Source organism: Protobothrops mucrosquamatus, unplaced genomic scaffold (assembly GCF_001527695.2).
Source record: "Protobothrops mucrosquamatus isolate PMUCROS unplaced genomic scaffold, P.Mucros_1.0 scaffold2740, whole genome shotgun sequence".
In the NCBI taxonomy this organism is placed as follows: Eukaryota; Metazoa; Chordata; class Lepidosauria; order Squamata; family Viperidae; genus Protobothrops; species Protobothrops mucrosquamatus.
This window is the reverse complement of record NW_015388781.1, coordinates 55,861-74,983: the sequence shown is the minus strand read 5'-3', so window position 1 is coordinate 74,983 and position 19,123 is coordinate 55,861. Positions and strand designations below refer to the sequence as shown.

General features: G+C 41.7%; 2 protein-coding genes across 2 annotated transcripts in view; both read left to right on the top strand.

Annotated features, from left to right (window-relative positions):
• The first annotated feature begins 2,481 nt into the window (after window positions 1-2,481).
• On the top strand, window positions 2,482-14,574 carry NPFFR1 (neuropeptide FF receptor 1). The gene is made up of 3 exons (XM_029286025.1): window positions 2,482-2,764; window positions 12,567-12,666; window positions 13,683-14,574. Exons 1-3 carry the CDS (start codon window positions 2,575-2,577, stop codon window positions 14,572-14,574), a joined length of 1,182 nt encoding a protein of 393 aa, XP_029141858.1. The 5' UTR covers window positions 2,482-2,574.
• A 3,910-nt stretch (window positions 14,575-18,484) lies between these two features.
• The window catches only part of PPA1 (pyrophosphatase (inorganic) 1), an 18,130-nt gene continuing 17,491 nt past the window's right edge, over window positions 18,485-19,123 (top strand). The window contains exon 1 of the mRNA XM_015825651.1: window positions 18,485-18,596. Coding sequence (XP_015681137.1) covers window positions 18,533-18,596 — 64 coding nt within the window. The 5' untranslated portion in view covers window positions 18,485-18,532. The remainder of the gene's footprint in view (window positions 18,597-19,123) is intronic.

Sequence of the window (19,123 nt, the reverse complement as noted above, 5' to 3'; positions counted from 1 at the left end):
TATCTATCTATCTATCTATCTATCTATCTATCTATCTATATCTATCCAATTTATATAAGCCATCTATCTCATAAACACGTCATTATTCTATTTACAACACATTAACCCAAATGTCTGAGTTACGTATGTTGTGGCAACATTATTTTTCCTTCTTTCAACCATGTGGCATAATGTTTAATCCTTTTCACTTCAGGGTAGCTTAGCTATTGAGAGTCTAGATGCAGAACTGATAATTTCAGGATTTCAGCAACTACAAACCATCTCTGAATTGGCAAATTCAACCTTGACATTCATTATTAAATGAGAATATCACACACTACGAACTGACATTTTCTTCAGAGTGCTTAAAATAAGGGGACAGAAAATCCTCATGCTTGGAATATAATTGCTTTATTTTCCATAGTCTATCTGGTTGCTTTGAAAAAGAATCCATGGCCCTGAGATGATCAGGGGTGTCCCCCAGGGTATGGTAAAGTCAAGATGGTGACCTTGGATCTAAATATTATGAAAACTCTGTTGTCATGACCTTTAACTGAGGGAGGGAGGGAGGGAGGGAGGGAGGGAGGAAGGAAGGAAGGAAGGAAGGAAGGAAGGAAGGAAGGAAGGAAGGAAGGAAGGAAGTGTGGGAAGTCAGCCTCCTCCCCAGAGAAAGAAATATTGTTGGAAATATTTAAAAGACAATTCTGTCTTTCCCTAAAGGATTTTAAAAGTAGAAACCAACCCTGCCCCCAAGTTTCTCTGTCCCAAACAGAAGCCAAGTCTGCAGAACTGCAGATGTGATAATCTTGTCAGAAAGACTGGAATCAGGAAACTGGGATTAGGAAGAAAGATCCCTAGAATCAACACACCAAAAATCTAAGAGTCACCAGCCACAGCCCCTGGGAAGCAGGATTGACCTTTGGGACATAATAGGATTAACCCACCACCATCAGAATACCAGAAAGGCACACTCAGGTCAAAGTTCATGCCACAGGAACAACTCGAAACAAAAGGCTCAAGAAGGTATAAAAACCCACTCCCTACAGGTGCTCGCTCTCTTTTCTTCCAGAGCCATCTTTCTGTCTGGCTCTCCTCTTCAATAAACGGCAACCTTCTTTCTATAGCAGTCGCCATGTTGTTTATTCCCAGCTTGGACTGAACCATGATGAAGACTTTTCCTTGGAAGGAAGGAAGGAAGGAAGGAAGGAAGGAAGGAAGGAAGGAAGGAAGGAAGGAAGGAAGGAAGGAAGGAAGGAAGGAAGGAAGGGGGAAAGGGGAAAGAAAGATTTTTGATGCTCCCCACCAGCTTCCCACAAGGAATCTGAATGGAAAGCCAGAAGGAAGTCAGAAATTGCTCCCACTTACCACTGCTTTTTTCCCACCTAAGGTCATTCGGCTTCTCAGTTTAGATAAGGAAATATCTCTGAAATGATGACTCAATGGGACACGGGTTCTCTAGGTTCTACTAAAACAGTGGTGGCGAACCTATGGCACGCATGCCAGAGGGGGCACTCAGAGCTCTCTCTGTGGGCACGTGCCATTGCCACAGCACCCCGGAGGAGAGTCGCCCCCAGGGGCAGCCTGCACAAAGCAGCCCAGCCAAGGAAATGGCAGCCGGGCAGCGGGGACAAGACTCCATCCTCGTGCCCTGTCGCATGCAGATGATGCGGGGCACAGGTGAGGGCATGGCCGCCATGGCACTGCTGGGCCGCCTGGGCGATTGGCGGGCCGTGGAACCAGTGGGTGGCTCTTTGGGGGGCGAGGTGGGGGGGCAGAGCGGGGGTGGGGCGGTTTTTGGGCACTCGGTCTCTAAAAGGTTCACCATCACTGTACTAAACATAAATGTAGTAAACTAAGCCAGATTGTCTAACAGTGAGGGATGATGGGAAACAGAATCCCACAAGTGTAATGGTATGAGGGAATGACCTTGAGAGAACAGAGGGAAGAGTCACAGAAAAGGGAAAAGTTGGATAAGAGGCACTGAGCCCACAGACAGAATGTGGGCATGGCAAAGTCTCTTGGATATAAAGATAACAGGGGAGAAATCTACTTACTGGCCATGGTTCCTATCTGGACTACACTGCAAACCTGACAGCAGAAGAATATCAAAGAAGCTAGGGAGGGTGCCTTCTGAGATGTATCCACATTGCTTCTGATTCAGTTGATTTGGCAGGCTGGCCTTTTTATTACATATAAATATATAATAAAGAAATAATGGATGGAAACTAATCAAAAAGAGAAGCAACATAGAACTAAGGATAAATTTCCTAATAGTGAGAATAATGAATCAGTGGAATGGCTTGCTTTCAGAAGTTGTAGTTGCTCCAACACTGGAGTCTTTTAAGAAGACACTGGACAGCCACATGCCTGAAATGGTATAGGGTCTTCTGCTTGAATAGAGGGTTTGACTAGAAGACCTCCAAGGTCCCTTTCAATTCTGTTATTCTGTTATTTTCTTCCTTCTCCATCACAGGTATCATTCTGCGCCCTACCAAGAGCAGCCCACCATTCTCTAAGAACACAAGCCATGGCGAGACCTACAAGGGGAACTCCACCTTCTCCCCCTACTATCAACATTCTTCTCCAGTAGCGTCCATGTTCATTGTTGCCTATGCCTTTATCTTTTTCATGTGCATGATTGGCAACATGTTGGTGTGCTTCATTGTGCTAAAGAATCGGCAGATGCGAACAGTCACCAACTTCTTTATCCTCAACCTAGCGATCAGCGATGTCTTGGTGGGGATTTTTTGCATGCCAACCACACTGGTGGACAACCTGATTACAGGTAAATGAAAACCAAGAATATTCAGAGAATATTGAAAAAGGGGGAAACGAAAAGAAATGCTAAGATTCCCCAACATATTTAGGGTTGCTAATTAATTTACAAGACATTGGACTTTGGGGTTTTATGATTTTGGAGAACATCACTAGCTCTGATATGAAGGTCTTATAATAAAAATCCATAAAAATCATTATTGCTCCAATAGCATTTTATTTTATTTGGAAGTGCAGTCTTAATTTTGTAGTTCAGGCGTCCATGGAACAAATACTAGTTTGAGATTTTATACAATGTTTATAGTTGTGAGACAGCACAGGTGCAGGGCTTTTTTTTTTGTCATAGAACACACCGGAACAGAGTTCCGGCACCTTTTTTCGATGGATTTCCCAGAGTTGCATTCTTTTCCTATTGTTTCCCTTCCTATCCTTGTTTGTTTTTGAAAATGCCCCGCTGGCGGTATGGTGCAAGCGGGGTTGTCTCCAGCGCTGACTGCCTCCTCTAGGAGGAGCCATGAGACACCGGAGCACCACAATCAGAGTGTGGCTTGATTGGCTGGGTCGGACCATGTGGTGTGAGGCCGATGGTGGCGATGGGAGACACATAAACATGGAGGCCATCTTTCACAGAAGGTGGGGTGTGAGATTAAAAAGAGGCGAAGCAAGAGGAAAGAAAGGCGGCTGGCATGGAAGCTTGCCTGACAGCGAAACTTTGCTGTTTCAGTTCCTTGGGTAGTTCAAAGACTGGGATGTCTACAAAAAGATCTTTTTAGTCTTTTATACTTTATATTCAAACAGCAGAGGGGAAGAATAAGAATAAGGCCAATGTCTTGTGATTTGGAGGTATTATTATTATTAATAATATATATTAATTCTGTATTGGTCAGATGTAAAGGTAGACCTACAGTATAAGGTTTAATCAAATCTATTTATTAAATTGGGTTTAACTTAAAGGTAAATTAAAAGTAATCTGTTCACTGACAAACTTTCAACTTTAATTTGTTTCAAGTCAATATCCATATTAAACTCCAAATGAAAATTTTTCCACCTTGTTTGACAACTTCTTAAAAATAATTCAGTCTTTTACAAAGCAACCACATTTTGTTTTATTGGGCCAATTTCATTCCACACAGAAAGCTGACATTTCCATCATTAAACTATATGGGTATGCCAGTGGTAAATGTCCCAAAAGATGAATAAAATGCCTTCTTGTAATTTAAAGCCACACAGTGCATGGTAACATTAATAGTATTAACTTACCTTGAACAAAATCCTAGTCTTTTAGATACACTAAAAATTGAAGGTGTTTTTTTCAGCTACAAAGGTAAACCTTGTAGGGTAGGCAAGGCAAGGCGGGTTGTATGATGTGTGTGAGTTCCGGCATTTTTTTTTTTTTTTACAAAAAAAGCACTGCACAGGTGTATTACTTGCCTGCATTTTCTCAGAAAAAAGAAAGTAAAACTTTTTACTTTTGTGATTAAATGGTATGAAGACTTTCCCTGAAGAGAGCATTATTATGAAAGGTGATGGAACATGTGGTTTGGACTTTGAGTGGAGACTGGTACTTTTATGTTCTTTCTGAGATATTTATTTATTTATCTAATTTATATAGCTGCCCATCTCACAAGCAAGTGACTCTGGGCAGCGTACAACACAACTATATTACTGAAAGTGAGTCTTTCAGTCCTAAACAATATTTTATATGCTTCACTGTAGGTGATATTTATTAGATTCAGGTTTAAGGGAAATACAAGAAAAGATAATGGGATGACAGACAATTCATTTGCTTCCAATCCCTTTGATCTAAAATAAATGATAAGGAAAGGTTAAAAGGCAAGCATTGCAAATAAGATATGGAAATGAATTAGATGTTTTTCCAGAGACTTCAGATACAGTACCTTCTCCTTTATTAACATAATCCTCATTCCAACAGAGCAATTTATTTTATCTCTTTTCAGAAATTCTTCAGGGCAGTTTATTGACAGCTTTTCACTGATTATCTTGCTATAGATAACTCTTAAATCTTTCCTTGGGTAAGACAACCTATGAATTTTGCCTGTTCGTTGGGGCTTAGGTTTATAATATAGGTCCAGGCTGTTGGATACGCATAATCTGGAAAACAGCAAAGACAAAGCCAGATAATATCACGAAGTGAACATCTCTATGGGGACATCTTCAAATGTCCTGGCTACAAAGACAGAAGTCCAGTCAGTCCCCGCTCAGTTGCCTGTGATCTGTGTAGCAGAATATTTGGCCTTTGAAGATGCTAGCATGGTTATTGGTGACACATCAGAAAATCATCTGTCATATCACTAAACCCTGAAACCCAAACCTGACCTGCAGATACAGGTATTCCTCAACTTATGACTACCATTGAGCCCAAAATTTATGTTGCTAAGTGAGAAATTTCTTAAGTGAGTTTTGCCCCATTTTATGACTTTTCTCACCACATTTGTTAAGTGAATCACTGCAGTTGTTAAGTTTGTAACACAGTTGTTAAGTGAATCTGGTTTCCCCATTGACTTTGCTTGTCAGAAGTTTGCAAAAGGGGATCTCATGACTCTGAGACACTGCAACCGTCATAAATGTGAGTCAGTTGTCAAGCATCCAAACATATATCACGTGACCATGGTGATGCTGCAATGGTCATAATGGTCGTAAGTCACTTTTTTCAGTGCCATTGAACTTCTAACGGTCATTAAATGAAGTCCTTGTAAGTCAAGGACTTCCTGTATTGATCATGAAAATCCACACCCGTATACTGAACACCTGTTTTTCTCTCTGCCTGTTAGATAAAGGATAAAAATATATATATTCAATTAGAATTCCATATTTTTGTGTGAGTAATTTGCAGAACTGAGGATACACTTATTTTCCTCACAGTATACCTACACATGAGCAAAACTGAAGATATGTTTATTTTATTCATAGCAGAACTACAAGAGTTCTGAGGTGCACCAATCAATATAGAAAGGTGGAAAACATTTTTGAAAATGCTTTTTCCCTAGTAGCTATTAATCTTGCTTGTTTGTAACAAGTAACTAGGAACCTGCACTTATGCCACCTGCTGGCACTTTAAAATAGATCAGATTTTTCAGGCAAATTTTGAGTGAGTGAAAATATACATTGTCTTGTTGTGTAAAGAGTTGGACATCTTAAAAGCATATTTATGCTTCTGAATGTTGATTAGCTCTTTAGAGTTAAGTTTGAGAATCCCTCCAGCACAGTCCAATTTTAATTTTCATACTACATATCTTGATTTTAATACATTTAAATGTTAAGAATGATTTTTATATTTTTATAATGATTGCATTTTAATTGCTGTTTTTATTTGATACCTTACACAACCCAGAGTCACTTCTTGTAAGGGGGTGGCTATACAAATTTAATAAATAAATAAATAAATAAATAAAAATACACTAAGGACCCATGACAATATTATTTTTGCCATATATTCCCATCAAATAGTGTAATTTTCTGTCTTCGTTTTAAATATTTGGTTTTCTTTTATTTATGTGTTATCAAAGCAGGTGGTCTCATCTTGCTGACTTTTGCTGATCTGGAACAATGCTCAGGAGTGTCAGGCTTGGTGTGGATAAATCACCTCAGGAAATCTGACTGTAGGCTTGAATGAGAAATTGGGGTGGGGGGGAATCCCAGAAGAAGTCAATGATGAGTGTATTTTTCCTCTGCATAGGATTTCCAAGAAAACTATATGGATCTGTACATCCACCCAGGAATCAAGGTCAAATCATTACATGTTGAAATAGATGTGATCTTTTTTTCACACTGCGTTGAGAGATGGCAGGGCACAAAAGGAATTCATAAGAAGGGAAAATTCAGAATATATTTTTGGACAGACTCGGGTTTCATTTGCCAGCAGCACTCGTGTGGAAAAAAATCCTCGATTTTCTCTATAAAACAGTATTCTTATAATTTAATAGGCAAACCACTTTGTCTGTCAAGAAACAAGGTATATTTACTTCTTTTATGAACAAAACAGAAAAAAAATGTTATGATTGAAAGGACATGAGAATTTATTTCCAGGACATTTCCCCCAGACTTGCTAAAATGACAGTGACAAGGTTCAGTTCCTGTCAACCCTAAAAGGTAGACTAGATTAAGAAACCCAATGTTATATAGGTCAGTACTTTTGTTTTAAGTTTATAGTAACAGAATTTTGCGAATCTTAATGTGCCTTCTTTTCCTGCCCTTTATTTTTGAGTGCCTGCCTGAGACCAATTTTGATCACGTGACCATGGGGGATATTGCAACAGTTGTAAGTGTGAAAAACAGTCATAAGTCACTTTTTCCAGTGCCGTTGTGTTTTTGAACGGTCACTAAACAAATAGTTGCAAATCAAGGACTACCTGTATTTCTTCACTGTAACAAAGGCAGAATGAAACTGACTAGTAGCAAAGATCCAGCCTTCTGCAATTGAGTAAAACGAAATAATAAGGAAATTGCACAAAGTAACTGGGGGATAGGCATCTCATCCCATTAATATTTCTCCATTTGCTGACAAGAAACAAGAAAGCCAGTTTGGTCTAGTGGTGAAAGCACCAGGCTATAAATCACAGGACTCTGTAGGTTCAAGTCCGTCTTAGGCAAATTTAAATATCATTTAAACATTTAAATAAAAATAGCGGTTGACTTTAGGCCAGTCTCTTTCTCAACCTAACTCACTTCAGAGCGTTGTTGAGGTGGAGAGGAGGAAAGAGTATGAAGTATGTTCGCCACTTTGGGTTATTTATAAAAATAATAAAGGCAGTCCTAAAAAAAAAAGTCTTTAAAAACCAGAAAACAATGCCTATTTCCAGCAATTCTGTCAACTCTAAAAAAGCAGTGTTTCTTATCAATAAAACAGCTTCTCTTTACACAATCAAATGCAACCAGTTTTCCTTATGTGGTCCCAAGATTCTAACAGCAAATTAGAGCCCTAAAAAGTTCTGACCCACAATTCAAATTCCACATAAGGCAGTGGTTCTCAACCTTTTTAATGCCGCGACCCCCAACCGGTCGTAAGTCGAGGACTAAACTGGTCGTAAGTCGAGGACTAAACCGGTCGTAAGTCGAGGACTAAACCGGTTGTAAGTCGAGGACTTTCCCTGCCCGGGAGCGCCGCGCATGCGTGGTTCCGCCCTCTGCGCCGGCCGAGGCGTAGCTGGCAAGCGGCAGAGACGGAGCAGGCCAACCACCAGCTGGCCCAGCCCAAGGGAGGTAAGGCACCTGCCGGAAAAGGGGAAAAAAATGGCGGACAGCCTTGCTTGGCGACCCCCGTGAAATGGTCGATCGACCCCAAATGCGGTCACGACCCATAGGTTGAGAACCGCTGACATAAGGTATCTTTCTATTGCCTTGTTGCTCCTTTTTTGCAAGTTGAAACAGAAAGATTTGTGTTTTAATTGAGTGTGATCTTTATTATAGCTCCATCTTAGCTCCGTCTCTCATATCCAGGGCTAAAAGTTTTCTGCATTCTCCTCTGAATGCTGTACGCTGCCCAGAGTCGCTTTGAAACGGGAAAAGTGGCAAAAAATTAATAAATAAATACGCCCAACATTTTTAAACAGGCTTCAAAAAGAATAGTGCTATCTCATACATTGAGCTGACCGTGATCATGGAGACCCCTAGTGGAGACTGCAAATATAAACTGAGCATTTGCTGCATATTGCTGTAATTTTGCAATAGAATGAGCTTTCTAGTCAGTGCCGTAATATAGGTTTGTGCTGCTTTGCTTTGGCATTTAAATTTGCACACCCAAATCTTTGTCCATAATAAAACAGTAATAACTTGTCCATGAGGGGGTGGAGTAGTGATCAGAAAAGTAAAGATGACAGCTTCTTCACCATCCCTGCAGATATCCGTGTAATCAGAATTGCCAGTCGAGTAGAAATGTTTTTAAACTGATTAAAGATTTTTTAAGATGTTTATGCATTCCTTAATCTGATGCCTCCCAGATGAGATCAGTCCCAAATTTCTCATCCTGGGAATTTGCGAAATTGAAGTCTGACTTTTGTGGAATATACCTATTTGTTTGTTTGTTTGTTGTATAGAAAACATTCATAAAGCCACCCATTTTACGTACAACTCTGGCAGCTCTCAATCAACAATGAAAACAACATTACTAAAAACAGTATAATGCAGTGGTGGCGAACTTATGGCATGCGTGCCAGAGGCAGCACTCAGAGCCCTCTCTGTGGGCACGTGTGCCTTCACCCCAGCCCCGCCTCCCACCATGGCCCCCTCCTCACCAGCAACCCTCCTGGAGGAGAGTTGCCCCCGAGCGCGGCCCGTGTGGAGTAGTGCACCCAAGGACATGGCAGCCAGGGCAAGACTCCACCCTCGCGTCCTGTCGCATGCAGTTGATGCTGCGGGGCGCGGGCGGAGGGTGTGGCTGCCATGGCATTGCTGGGGCACCTGGGTGATTTGCAGCAGGCCGTGGAGGCGGTGGGTGGCCCTGTGGGCGGACGGAGCGGGGCAGAGTGGGCAGGGCAGGGCGGAGCAGGCGGGGATGGGCAGGGCAGTTTTTGGGCACTCTAAAAGGTTTGCCATCACTGGCATAATGCATACATTTACTAAAGCCATAAACATTCAAAATCTGACATCGAAGTTAACCTTCCCATATCCTTGCTTGACAGCAATACAATTTTATTTCAATGAAATAAATGACAGCCCTCTGCAATGCCCCCTTCAACTTTTGATTAAGAGGAAAGTTCCATTTGGCACGGCATCTTGCTGGATCTAATGGAGAAATTGAATGGAATTGAACATTCTGTGTTGGCCAGCTATGATTGGACACACAAGGAATTTGCATAAGCTCTCAGTGTACATACAAACAAAGTGATAACCATAGATACCAATAGGAAAAGGTAATAGGCAAGAAGATGAAAAGGAAAATAGTAATTCAGCCCTACTACATGGGTAAATGTCCTTAGGCAAAGACAGGGCTGTGGGAATTATATGTTTAGCAGAGTGCTAGGGGAAAAACTGTCTCTGTGTCTAGTTGTTTTGGAATGCAATAGCCCAGGGGTAGGCAACCTTGGCTCTTTTATGACTCGTGGAATTCAACTCCCAGAATTCCTGAGCCAGCATAGCTCACGAGTCATAAAAGAGCCAAGGTTGCCTACCCCTGCAATAGCCTATAGCAGCATCTTGAGGGGAGGAGTTTCTTGAATCAGAAGCTAATTCTGTCTATTGCTGTCTAATTCTGTCTTATTCTTCTAGAAAGGATTCAAATCAGTATTGATTTTCTGAATTCAGTTTTGCAAAGTACTTTATTTCCCTCCTATCACATCAAGGATATGTATAATTCTCTGTATGCCAGGATGCATTGCCCCAGGCTGCATTGCTCCAATTAAAAAGATACTTTTCAAAAAAGGTTTGGAAGATAGTAAGTTAGCATCATCCACAGTTTTTGATCAATCATTTTACTGTTTCCATTCTATATATTTATATTTCTATGTTGTTTGTATGCTTTTACACTGTTAGCTGACAAGAATTTATAGCTGATGTATAAAAAGTATAAGTGCAAATACATAAATCAGAGACATTTTATGGATTTTTTTCCAACCGTGTTGTAGATTATTCTATTCTGTTAAACTCAGAATTCAACCAATTTTAGAAAGAATCATGGCATTTACTATTTTTTTTACTCATTATTGTCATAAATGAAAACCATCTTCCAAATACATACATTTTGGGCCTTATCCATTGGACTCTACCAATTGTACAACTGACATCTTAGACCTGGGCATGCTCAGATCCAATTGAAGCAATGGATTTCAATATATCTAAAGTGCATTTCAAAGTAATGAATCATCAATCAGTCAAAATATATTTACAGTCTGAGGCCATACACAATAAAAGATGAGCCCACAATACAACTTCTATTTAAAAAAAAATCTTGAAATTGTGAGAAAATCCTAAAATAATTTTTCGATTATGTCCCATCTCATAATTCTAGCATTCACATAAATAGATTTTCTCCATGACAATCTATCCCTAACCTGATCTTTCAGGTCTTCCAAACGTCCCATTGTCACTGTAACTAATTCTATCTACCTTTCTGTTAGCTGTCCTCTTTTTCTCTTTCCTTCCATCTTTACCAGCCTTAGAGCCTTTTCCAGAGAACTGGTTCTTTGCATAACATGTCCAAAGTAGGATAATTTGAATCTTGTCCTTTGTGCTTCAAATGAGAATGCAGTGTTGATTTGTTCAATGATCCACATGCTGGTTGGTTGGTTGGGTTGTCCACAGTATTCTCAGAAGTCTTCTCCAACACCACTTAAAACAATTAGCTAGTAACGATTAGTACAGGGCTTTTCAACCTTTTCACCCATTGTACCACTTTTAGGATATGGCAATATCCAAGTAACACCAGTCGCCTAGCAAGGTGTCAAAAACTTGATGACCCAAAAAAAAAAGAGGAAAAAAAGTGATAAAGTACAGGTATTCCTCGACTTAGAACAGTTTGCTTAATGACTGTTCAAAGTTACAATGGCACTGAAAAAAATGCCCCCCAAGCCACAGCCGAGCAAGACACCTGCCTGCCCACCCAGCGGCGCTCTTCCTCCTGTTTGAGGTTTTCATTGTTGTGAGCATTTCTGTTGGGGATTGGCAGCGGGGGTGGGGTGGGGTGTGTTTGGTTTTTATTCCCCCCGTCTGCTGGGTGGTTGCAGCAGGTTTTGGTCACTTCACATGACCCTGGGACACTGTGACTGTCATAAATATGAATCAGTTGCCACGCATCTGAATGTAAATCACAAGACTCTGGAGATAAGGCAACATTCCAGCTGATCAGCACTTCTTCTGGGCTCAGCAGAAGCACCAGGATCAGTGCTGCTTTCCAGCTGATTGGTGCTTCTTCAGAACTCAGCAGAAGCACTAGGATGAGCACTGAGCTCCAGCTGGAGCCTGGCGCTGATCCTGGCGCTTCCACTGAGCCCTGACAGCCCCAAAGAAGCGCCGATCAGCTGGAAAGCGGCACTGATCCTGGTGCTTCTGCTGAGCCCTGACAGCCCTGCAGCTCCAGCGATCTCTCGCTCAGGTTGTGCGGTGCTGTCACCGGTTCAGCTCATTCCCCTCCCCCACTACCACTTTTCTAGGATGGTCACATACCATCTGCCAGGTGCCAATGTACCACAGGTGGTACCCGTACCACTGATTGAAAAGCCCTGGATTAGTAGCATGAGGGAGGAACCAGACAGGTTGGGGCCACTGGTTTGATTACAATAAAGCAGCAGTTCCCAACCTTTTCCATACCCCACATCCCTAGAACGCTTCTGATATATTTTCGCACCCCTTACAAAAGTTCGAAATAACGGCAACGAATTATGCATATACACTATAATTTTGAAATTTCTAAACCCACGTTTTCGCACCCCGTGGAATATCGTCTCGCACCCTCAATTGGGAACCCCTGCAATAAAGCATTCAAAGCTTACAGTTTTAATCATAAAATACTTTAAATACCCGAGAGTTGGCTATTCTCTAAAGGAGCCAACCATGTGCTTAAATGAGGATATCAGTTATTCTAGCTTTGTACTTAAGCTCCCCGAGATCAGTCCACAGAATTTGGTAATACCTCTTCGACCACAGTCCTGTGCAGGTAAATACAAGTGTCCATGTGCACTATTCTAATAAACATGAATTAGATGGATAACATGTAGAGTCCATCAGATAACAAAACTTTGATTTAAAAAAAAAATACCTTAAGATGTGATTCAGCAATTCTTAAACAAGGCAAAATCTTGAAAGGTGGAGTCAGACTAGGATTTAAATATATTATTAGGATGTTCTGCTTATCATTCCAGGCTGGCCATTTGATACTTTTATGTGTAAGATGAGTGGGTTGGTCCAAGGCATGTCCGTCTCAGCTTCCGTGTTCACCCTGGTGGCCATCGCAGTAGAGAGGTAAGCTTGCCTCACTAATTTTCTGTTCTTTCCTTTCAATCTCAAAATGAAGCTATATAGAGTCACCTGACATTCTACTGATCTGAAATGTGTTCTCTTGGTTAATCTTTCTCTTCAGGCTTCTGTTCTCCCAACTTTCTCCAAAAAAACCCCTCTTTGCTGCCTGAAACAAAGAACAGAATAGCCTCTTGATTTAAAAAAGCTGGGTTAATACATTTTAAAAGATGATTTAGTCAATACTAAGTATTATTCATGTCTTTTTATAACTACTTCTGTTAAAGTAAACTCTAGATCAGGGGTAGTCAACCTTGGCTCTTTTATGACTCGTGGACTTCAATTCCCAGAATTCCTGAGCCAGCTTAGCTGACTCAGGAATTCTGGGAGTTGAAGTCCACGAATCTTAAAAGAGCCAAGGTTGACTACCCCTGCTCTAGATCCTAGCCCTTATGGAACCCCCCCTTTATTGATGAATTTGGTTAAAAATATATATTTTGTTATTTTTATAAAATTTCTATCATGAATTTATATTAATATATAGGATGGACCTCCTAGGTGGTGGGATGTTGCTTAATATATAAACTTAAAATCAGGAGGAGTCTGGTAGCATCTTTTCTGACAAATTTTATTATTATTTTTTTAATATTAGGATTATCCAGTCACAGCAATTCCTGCAAAGTTGGTTGGGCTGAGTAATAAAAATTGACTACTTTACCACAGAAGAAGAATCTGAGCCCAGGTCTAATAATTTTTTCTTCTTCTTTCCTTAATACACCTATGCTTTGCTGATGACAGCTTGTAGTCAAGTTGAAACAAATGTTCTTTGTAATGTTTGTTGGTTGCATGTTATAATTAGCACACCAGGCAGCAGAAATCCCAAGGGAACTAAAAGATGCCACTTCCCAATAGATTGTTAAGTAGACATTCTTCTGTTCCACGTTACAGCAAACCACAAAAGAAGGCTTGTTTCAAACAGCAGTTCCAATATTTGAGCAGACTGCTTTTTCTTTTTCTTCCAGGTTCCGCTGCATTGTGTATCCTTTCAGACAAAAACTAACTCTACAGGTAGCTCTGATCATCGTAATCATCATTTGGGTCTCAGCCTTAATCATAATGTGCCCCTCCGCAGTTACCTTGACTGTCACCCGAGATGAAAACCACTTCATGCTGGATGCTTATAACAACTCCTACCCTTTTTACTCCTGCTGGGAAGCCTGGCCAGACCAAAAAATGCGCAAGATTTATACCACTGTCCTTTTCTCACACATTTATCTTGCTCCTCTCATCGCAATTGTGATCATGTATGCTCGGATCGCCTTCAAACTCTTCAAGTCCTCTGCACCTATAAGAGGCTCCCAGTCAGAGGACAGCGAGGGAAGAAGGATCTCTAAGAGGAAAATAAAAGTTATCAATATGCTGATTATTGTGGCATTGTTCTTCAGTCTCTCTTGGCTGCCCCTTTGGACTTTAATGCTGCTGACCGATTATGGGAACCTGACTGACCATCAGCTCAGCCTCATCACGGTTTATTTTTTCCCATTTGCCCACTGGCTGGCTTTCTTTAACAGTAGTATCAATCCAATCATCTATGGTTACTTCAATGAAAACTTCCGGAGAGGATTCCAAGCTGCCTTCAAAATCCAGTTTTGCTCGGCAGAAAAGGAACATCAAGAAACATATTCTGATCGTAACCACAGTAGATTTCATTTTAGAGCACGCAATCGGATATTCGTTGAAGTTCAAGGCTCTGATTCGGTGGAGCCTTCTGATTCTAGAGAAAGCAGTGTTTTGAAAACAGGATTGTTTTTTGCCAAAAATGGGCAGGCAGTTCACCGTGGGCTGAAGGTGGAGGATTTGGACAGTAAAAGTTGCTCTCCCAAAACTGTTAGCGTCCCTGCTTGGGACATCTGAGCATATTTCAAACTTCTTTGAAATGATGAGTTGACTTTACTAGATGCGAGATATTTTCAGAATACAGTGGTACCTCTGTACTCATAGTTAATAGGTTCTGGCAGGCACAATGAGTACCAAAAATGATGAGAACCAAATAAATTTTTCACATAAGGAATAATATACAATGTGTCACAAGGCAGCCAACACCAACAAGTTCTGGCTTGTGTGTTGAGTATCAAACAAATGATGAGTATCGGGGAAATTTTTTTTGCATCAAAATACATTGAGTACCAAATTTGATGAGTTTCAAAGCAGTTGAGTACCAAGATACCACTGTATGCTCATAGCCGTTTCAGAAACATGCTTTAAGCAAACTATGAAGATCAAATACTTTATCATTGTTGATACTAAGGAAAGGATGTGAGGTGTGGGAGATGTTCCCATCTTCAAATCCCCACTTTTGGTTGCATAACATGCATGCTTCTAATGTGTTTCAGTCTACCATAATATCTTTCTCCTTCCCTGCCTCTGTTTAAAGGAAAATCAAGTATAGTTGGAGGAGGAAGGTTGTGGTGAATATACATTGATAATGCAAATACCTCATCCAATGGATTCCACTGGCTGTGCTACTTCAATGCAAATAATAAACTTTGCATCATACGCATCAAAAAGCATAAATCGTTTAGTTGTTGCTCAAAATCAGCACCGCAATGATTCCACTAATTTTTCTGAGATTACATCAGGTGATTAAGGCAACAGGCTAGAAAACAGGAGACTGTGAGTTCTAGTGCCGCCCTAGGCACAAAGTCAGCTAGGTCACCTTGGGCGGTTCACTCTCTGTCAGCCTTAGGAAGAAGGCAATGGCAAACCATTTCTGGAACCTTGCCAAGAAAACGGCAGGTACTAGTCCAGGCAGTGCCCAGGAGTCAACACTAATTGCAAGGTACCATGACAACAACAGTACTATGGGTGCTTCTAAATGATAGCTGCATATTATGCAATTGTCCGGCGAGAAATTCTGGGAGTTGAAGTCCACAAGTCTTAAAGTTGCCAAGTTTGAAGATCCCCCTGGACTAGGCAGATAATAGGAGTCCTTTGTTTTACTTTGACCTTAATCTTCAGTCTCTGTTTAAGGGATATTTTGGTAATGTTAAGATTACCAAAGTGCCATATATATGACACTTAGCCAGATTTCCTTGGCTCTACTACAGTTTAACCACAACAGCACACTAACTTTCTAGATTGGTTGTTGGATTGCGATTTACAAAATATCCAGCCACCATTATGATCTAAAATTAAAGCCCATGCTAAATGGGCCCAACAAAACCAAAATGTGAATGACAGCAAAATGATGTAAACATATCTCAACTACACATGCATCAACTGATTCTATTGGGCCCATTTAGGAAATAGGAATTGAGACCAGTCTGTTTTCACTGCAGCAACCCAGGCCCTACCCTCCTCTTCTCTCTCATGCTGTGTGTTGGTGTGTATCTGTATGTCTCTGTGTTAAAAATGGTAGAGCAGCTGTGATTGAATCCTTGAAGCCCTACTCGAGGGGTCTTCAAACTTGGCCCTTTTATGACTTGTGGACTTCAACTCCCAGAATTCTGGGAGTTGAAGTCCACAAGTCATAAAAGGGCCAGATGTGAAGACCTCTGCCCTACTCTATTCTTTTACAGACAGTCCTTGACTTATGACAATTGAGCCCAAAATTTTTGTTGCTAAGTGAGACATCTATTAAGTGAATTTTGCTCCATTTTACAATCTTTCTTGCCACAGTTGTTAAGTGAATCTCTGCAGTTGTTAAATTAGTAACATGGTTGTTAAGTGAATCTGGCTTCCCCATTGACTTTGCTTGTCAAAAGGTCGCAAAAGATGACCACACGGCTCCGGGACAATACAATGGTCATAAATGTGAGTCAGTTCCCAAGCGTCTGTTTTGATCACATGACCACGGGGATGCTGCAACGGTTGTAAGTGTGAAAAATGATCATGTCACTTTTTTCAGTGCCATTGTAACTTCAAACAGTCACTAAGTGAACTGTTGTAAGTCGAGGACTACCTGTATGGTTAAGTCAGGAAAAAAAGGCAAAACATTTTACATTTTACAAATTGCACAAGAATTTACAAGATGTTAAAACAAAGGAAAATAAATACCTTATTCTTTCAAGTAAGATTGCATGGGAACAGATATAAAGAAATCATGTTAGCAGTGTAAATTTAAGAACTGAACAAAGATAATGAGAATCATTAGCCAAATCAATACAGTGTTGAAGGAAAAGTCTTCATCATGGTTCAGTCCAAGCCGGGAATAAACAACATGGCAACTGCTTTAGAAAGAAGGCTGGTTTATTAAAGAGGAGAGCCAGACAGAAAAATGGCTCTGGAAAAAAAGAGGAGAGAGAGCACATGTAGGGAGTGGGTTTTTATACCCTCTGGGGCTCTTGAGGCTGTTTCCTGTTCCTGTTTGAGGCTTTGTATTTCCTGTGTCATGTATTTTGACCTGCTTCTAGGTGTGCCCTTCTGGTATTCTGATGGTGGTGGGTTAATCCTATTATGTCCCAAGGGTCATATCCTGCTTCTCTGTGGCTGTGGCTGATGACTCTTAGATTTGTGGTGTTGATTCTAGGGCAGGGGTAGGCAATCTTGGCTCTTTTATGACTTATGGACTTCAATTCCCAGAATTCCTGAGTCAGCATGGCTCAGCTTGGACCTCTCCCTTTCCCCTCAGCATGACTGGCTCAGGAATTCTGGGAGTTGAAGTCCACGAGTCATAAAAGAGCCAAGGTTGCCTACCCCTGTTCTAGGGATCTTTCTTCCTAATCCCAGTTTCCTGATTACAGTCTTTCTGACAAGATTATCTGCATTTTTACAGAGCTGGTTTCTGCTTGGGGGAGGGAGACTTGGGGCTATTAAGAAAAATTGGGCATGCTTTTCTGCCTCTTTAAGATCCTTTGAGAAAATATATTTTTCTGCCCTTTTAATATTTCCTTCTCTGGGGGGCTGACCTCCCACAACAGTAAAAACCTAGTAAGAATTAATAACACTTTCTAACTAATCAGACGCAGTACCATTATGGCCAATTAGAAAATAAGCGTTTTATCGTCCTGGTGTTAAAAGTAGCTCAAACTTTAAATAAGACACAGAGCCGCACGTGATTTAATTAAAAAAAACCCCATTATTTCTCAACTTCTGGAACTTTAAGATGTGTAGACTTCAACTTTCAGAATTCCCTTGACAGCATGCTAGCTAATAAGTGAATTCTGGGAGTTGAAGTCCAAACATTTTAAAGTTCCCGAGATTGAGAAACACTGCCATAAACCGATGAAGAAAGTGTCTCGTGCCCATCTTGCAGGTACGACTATGTCCATGATAATTTACTATGTCAGTGTTTCTCAACCTTGACAATTTTAAGGCATGTGGACTTCAACTCCCAGAATTCCACAGCCAGCAATGCTGGCTGTGGAATTCTGGGAGTTGAAGTCCACATGCCTTAAAATTGTCAAGGTTGAGAAACACTGTACTATGTCTACATTTTGTTGCGGGGAAGGCAAGATAATAAGATCCACAAGTAACGATCTCTTCAAAATATATCACAAAACACCCAGTCAATGCTGGAGGATAATTGCCCTGTCCCTCTTCGTCCGTGTGTTGAAATCGGACCGAAGGGTGATCTCAGCCTTTTCCATAAACGGGAGTCGGAAGCGAACGGAGGGATGACGGAGTCTACCTTTTCCTACTTCTATAGGCGAACGGGAGTCCTGCGGAGGAGCAGCTGAGAAAAGAGAGCCTGCGCACTCTGGCACCGGATGATGAAACACTCCGGCGGCATGCTTGCTCCATGCCGCGAGGGGCGGGGCCGAAAAGGAGGAGGAGGAGCCAGTCGGACAAATCAGGGCCCGCCCTGGGCGGCTGCGCGGTGCGTTTGCCTTGCTCTTGTGGCTCATTTCGAGAGCCGGTCCGCCTGAGCAGCATGGCTGCTTACCGAGTGGAGGAGCGGGGTACCCTCAATAGCGTCGATTACAGGCTCTTCTTCAGTGAGTCCTTGGCGGGAGGACGGGCGGGCCGCTCCCTTCCCCGGGGGCGGCCTGCGGGGCGCGTTATTGGGGCGCAGCCAGCCTTGGGGACCCTCCCGGAGCCAGCCGCTCTTTGCCACGATCAATGAATGTATGCTGCGCGAGATAAGGCGGCATTAGGGATCGGTTTGCGTGGCGCCCGCGGCTGCAAGGGCGTGAACCGGGCTCCAAGCGAGAGATAAATGTAAAGTTTCACTTTCCTCTGGGTCGCCTGCAACCGTTGCGAACCTGGCGGGTCTCCTGGGGGGGGGTGTCGGGAAGAGCGTGTTTCCAAGAAACTGAGTAAACCTGGATGTGCCTCCTGAAAAATTGTTTGGGTCATCCCAAACTAGTCATCCTCGGAAGCAAGCCAGGTCGAGTCCGTTGGCGCTTAGTTGTAGCTTAAGTAGGGAGTATGGATGGGAAACGCGTTCAACGGCGCTTAGTTGTAGCTTAAGTAGGGAGTATGGATGGGAAACGCGTTCAACGGCGCTTAGGTGTAGCTTAAG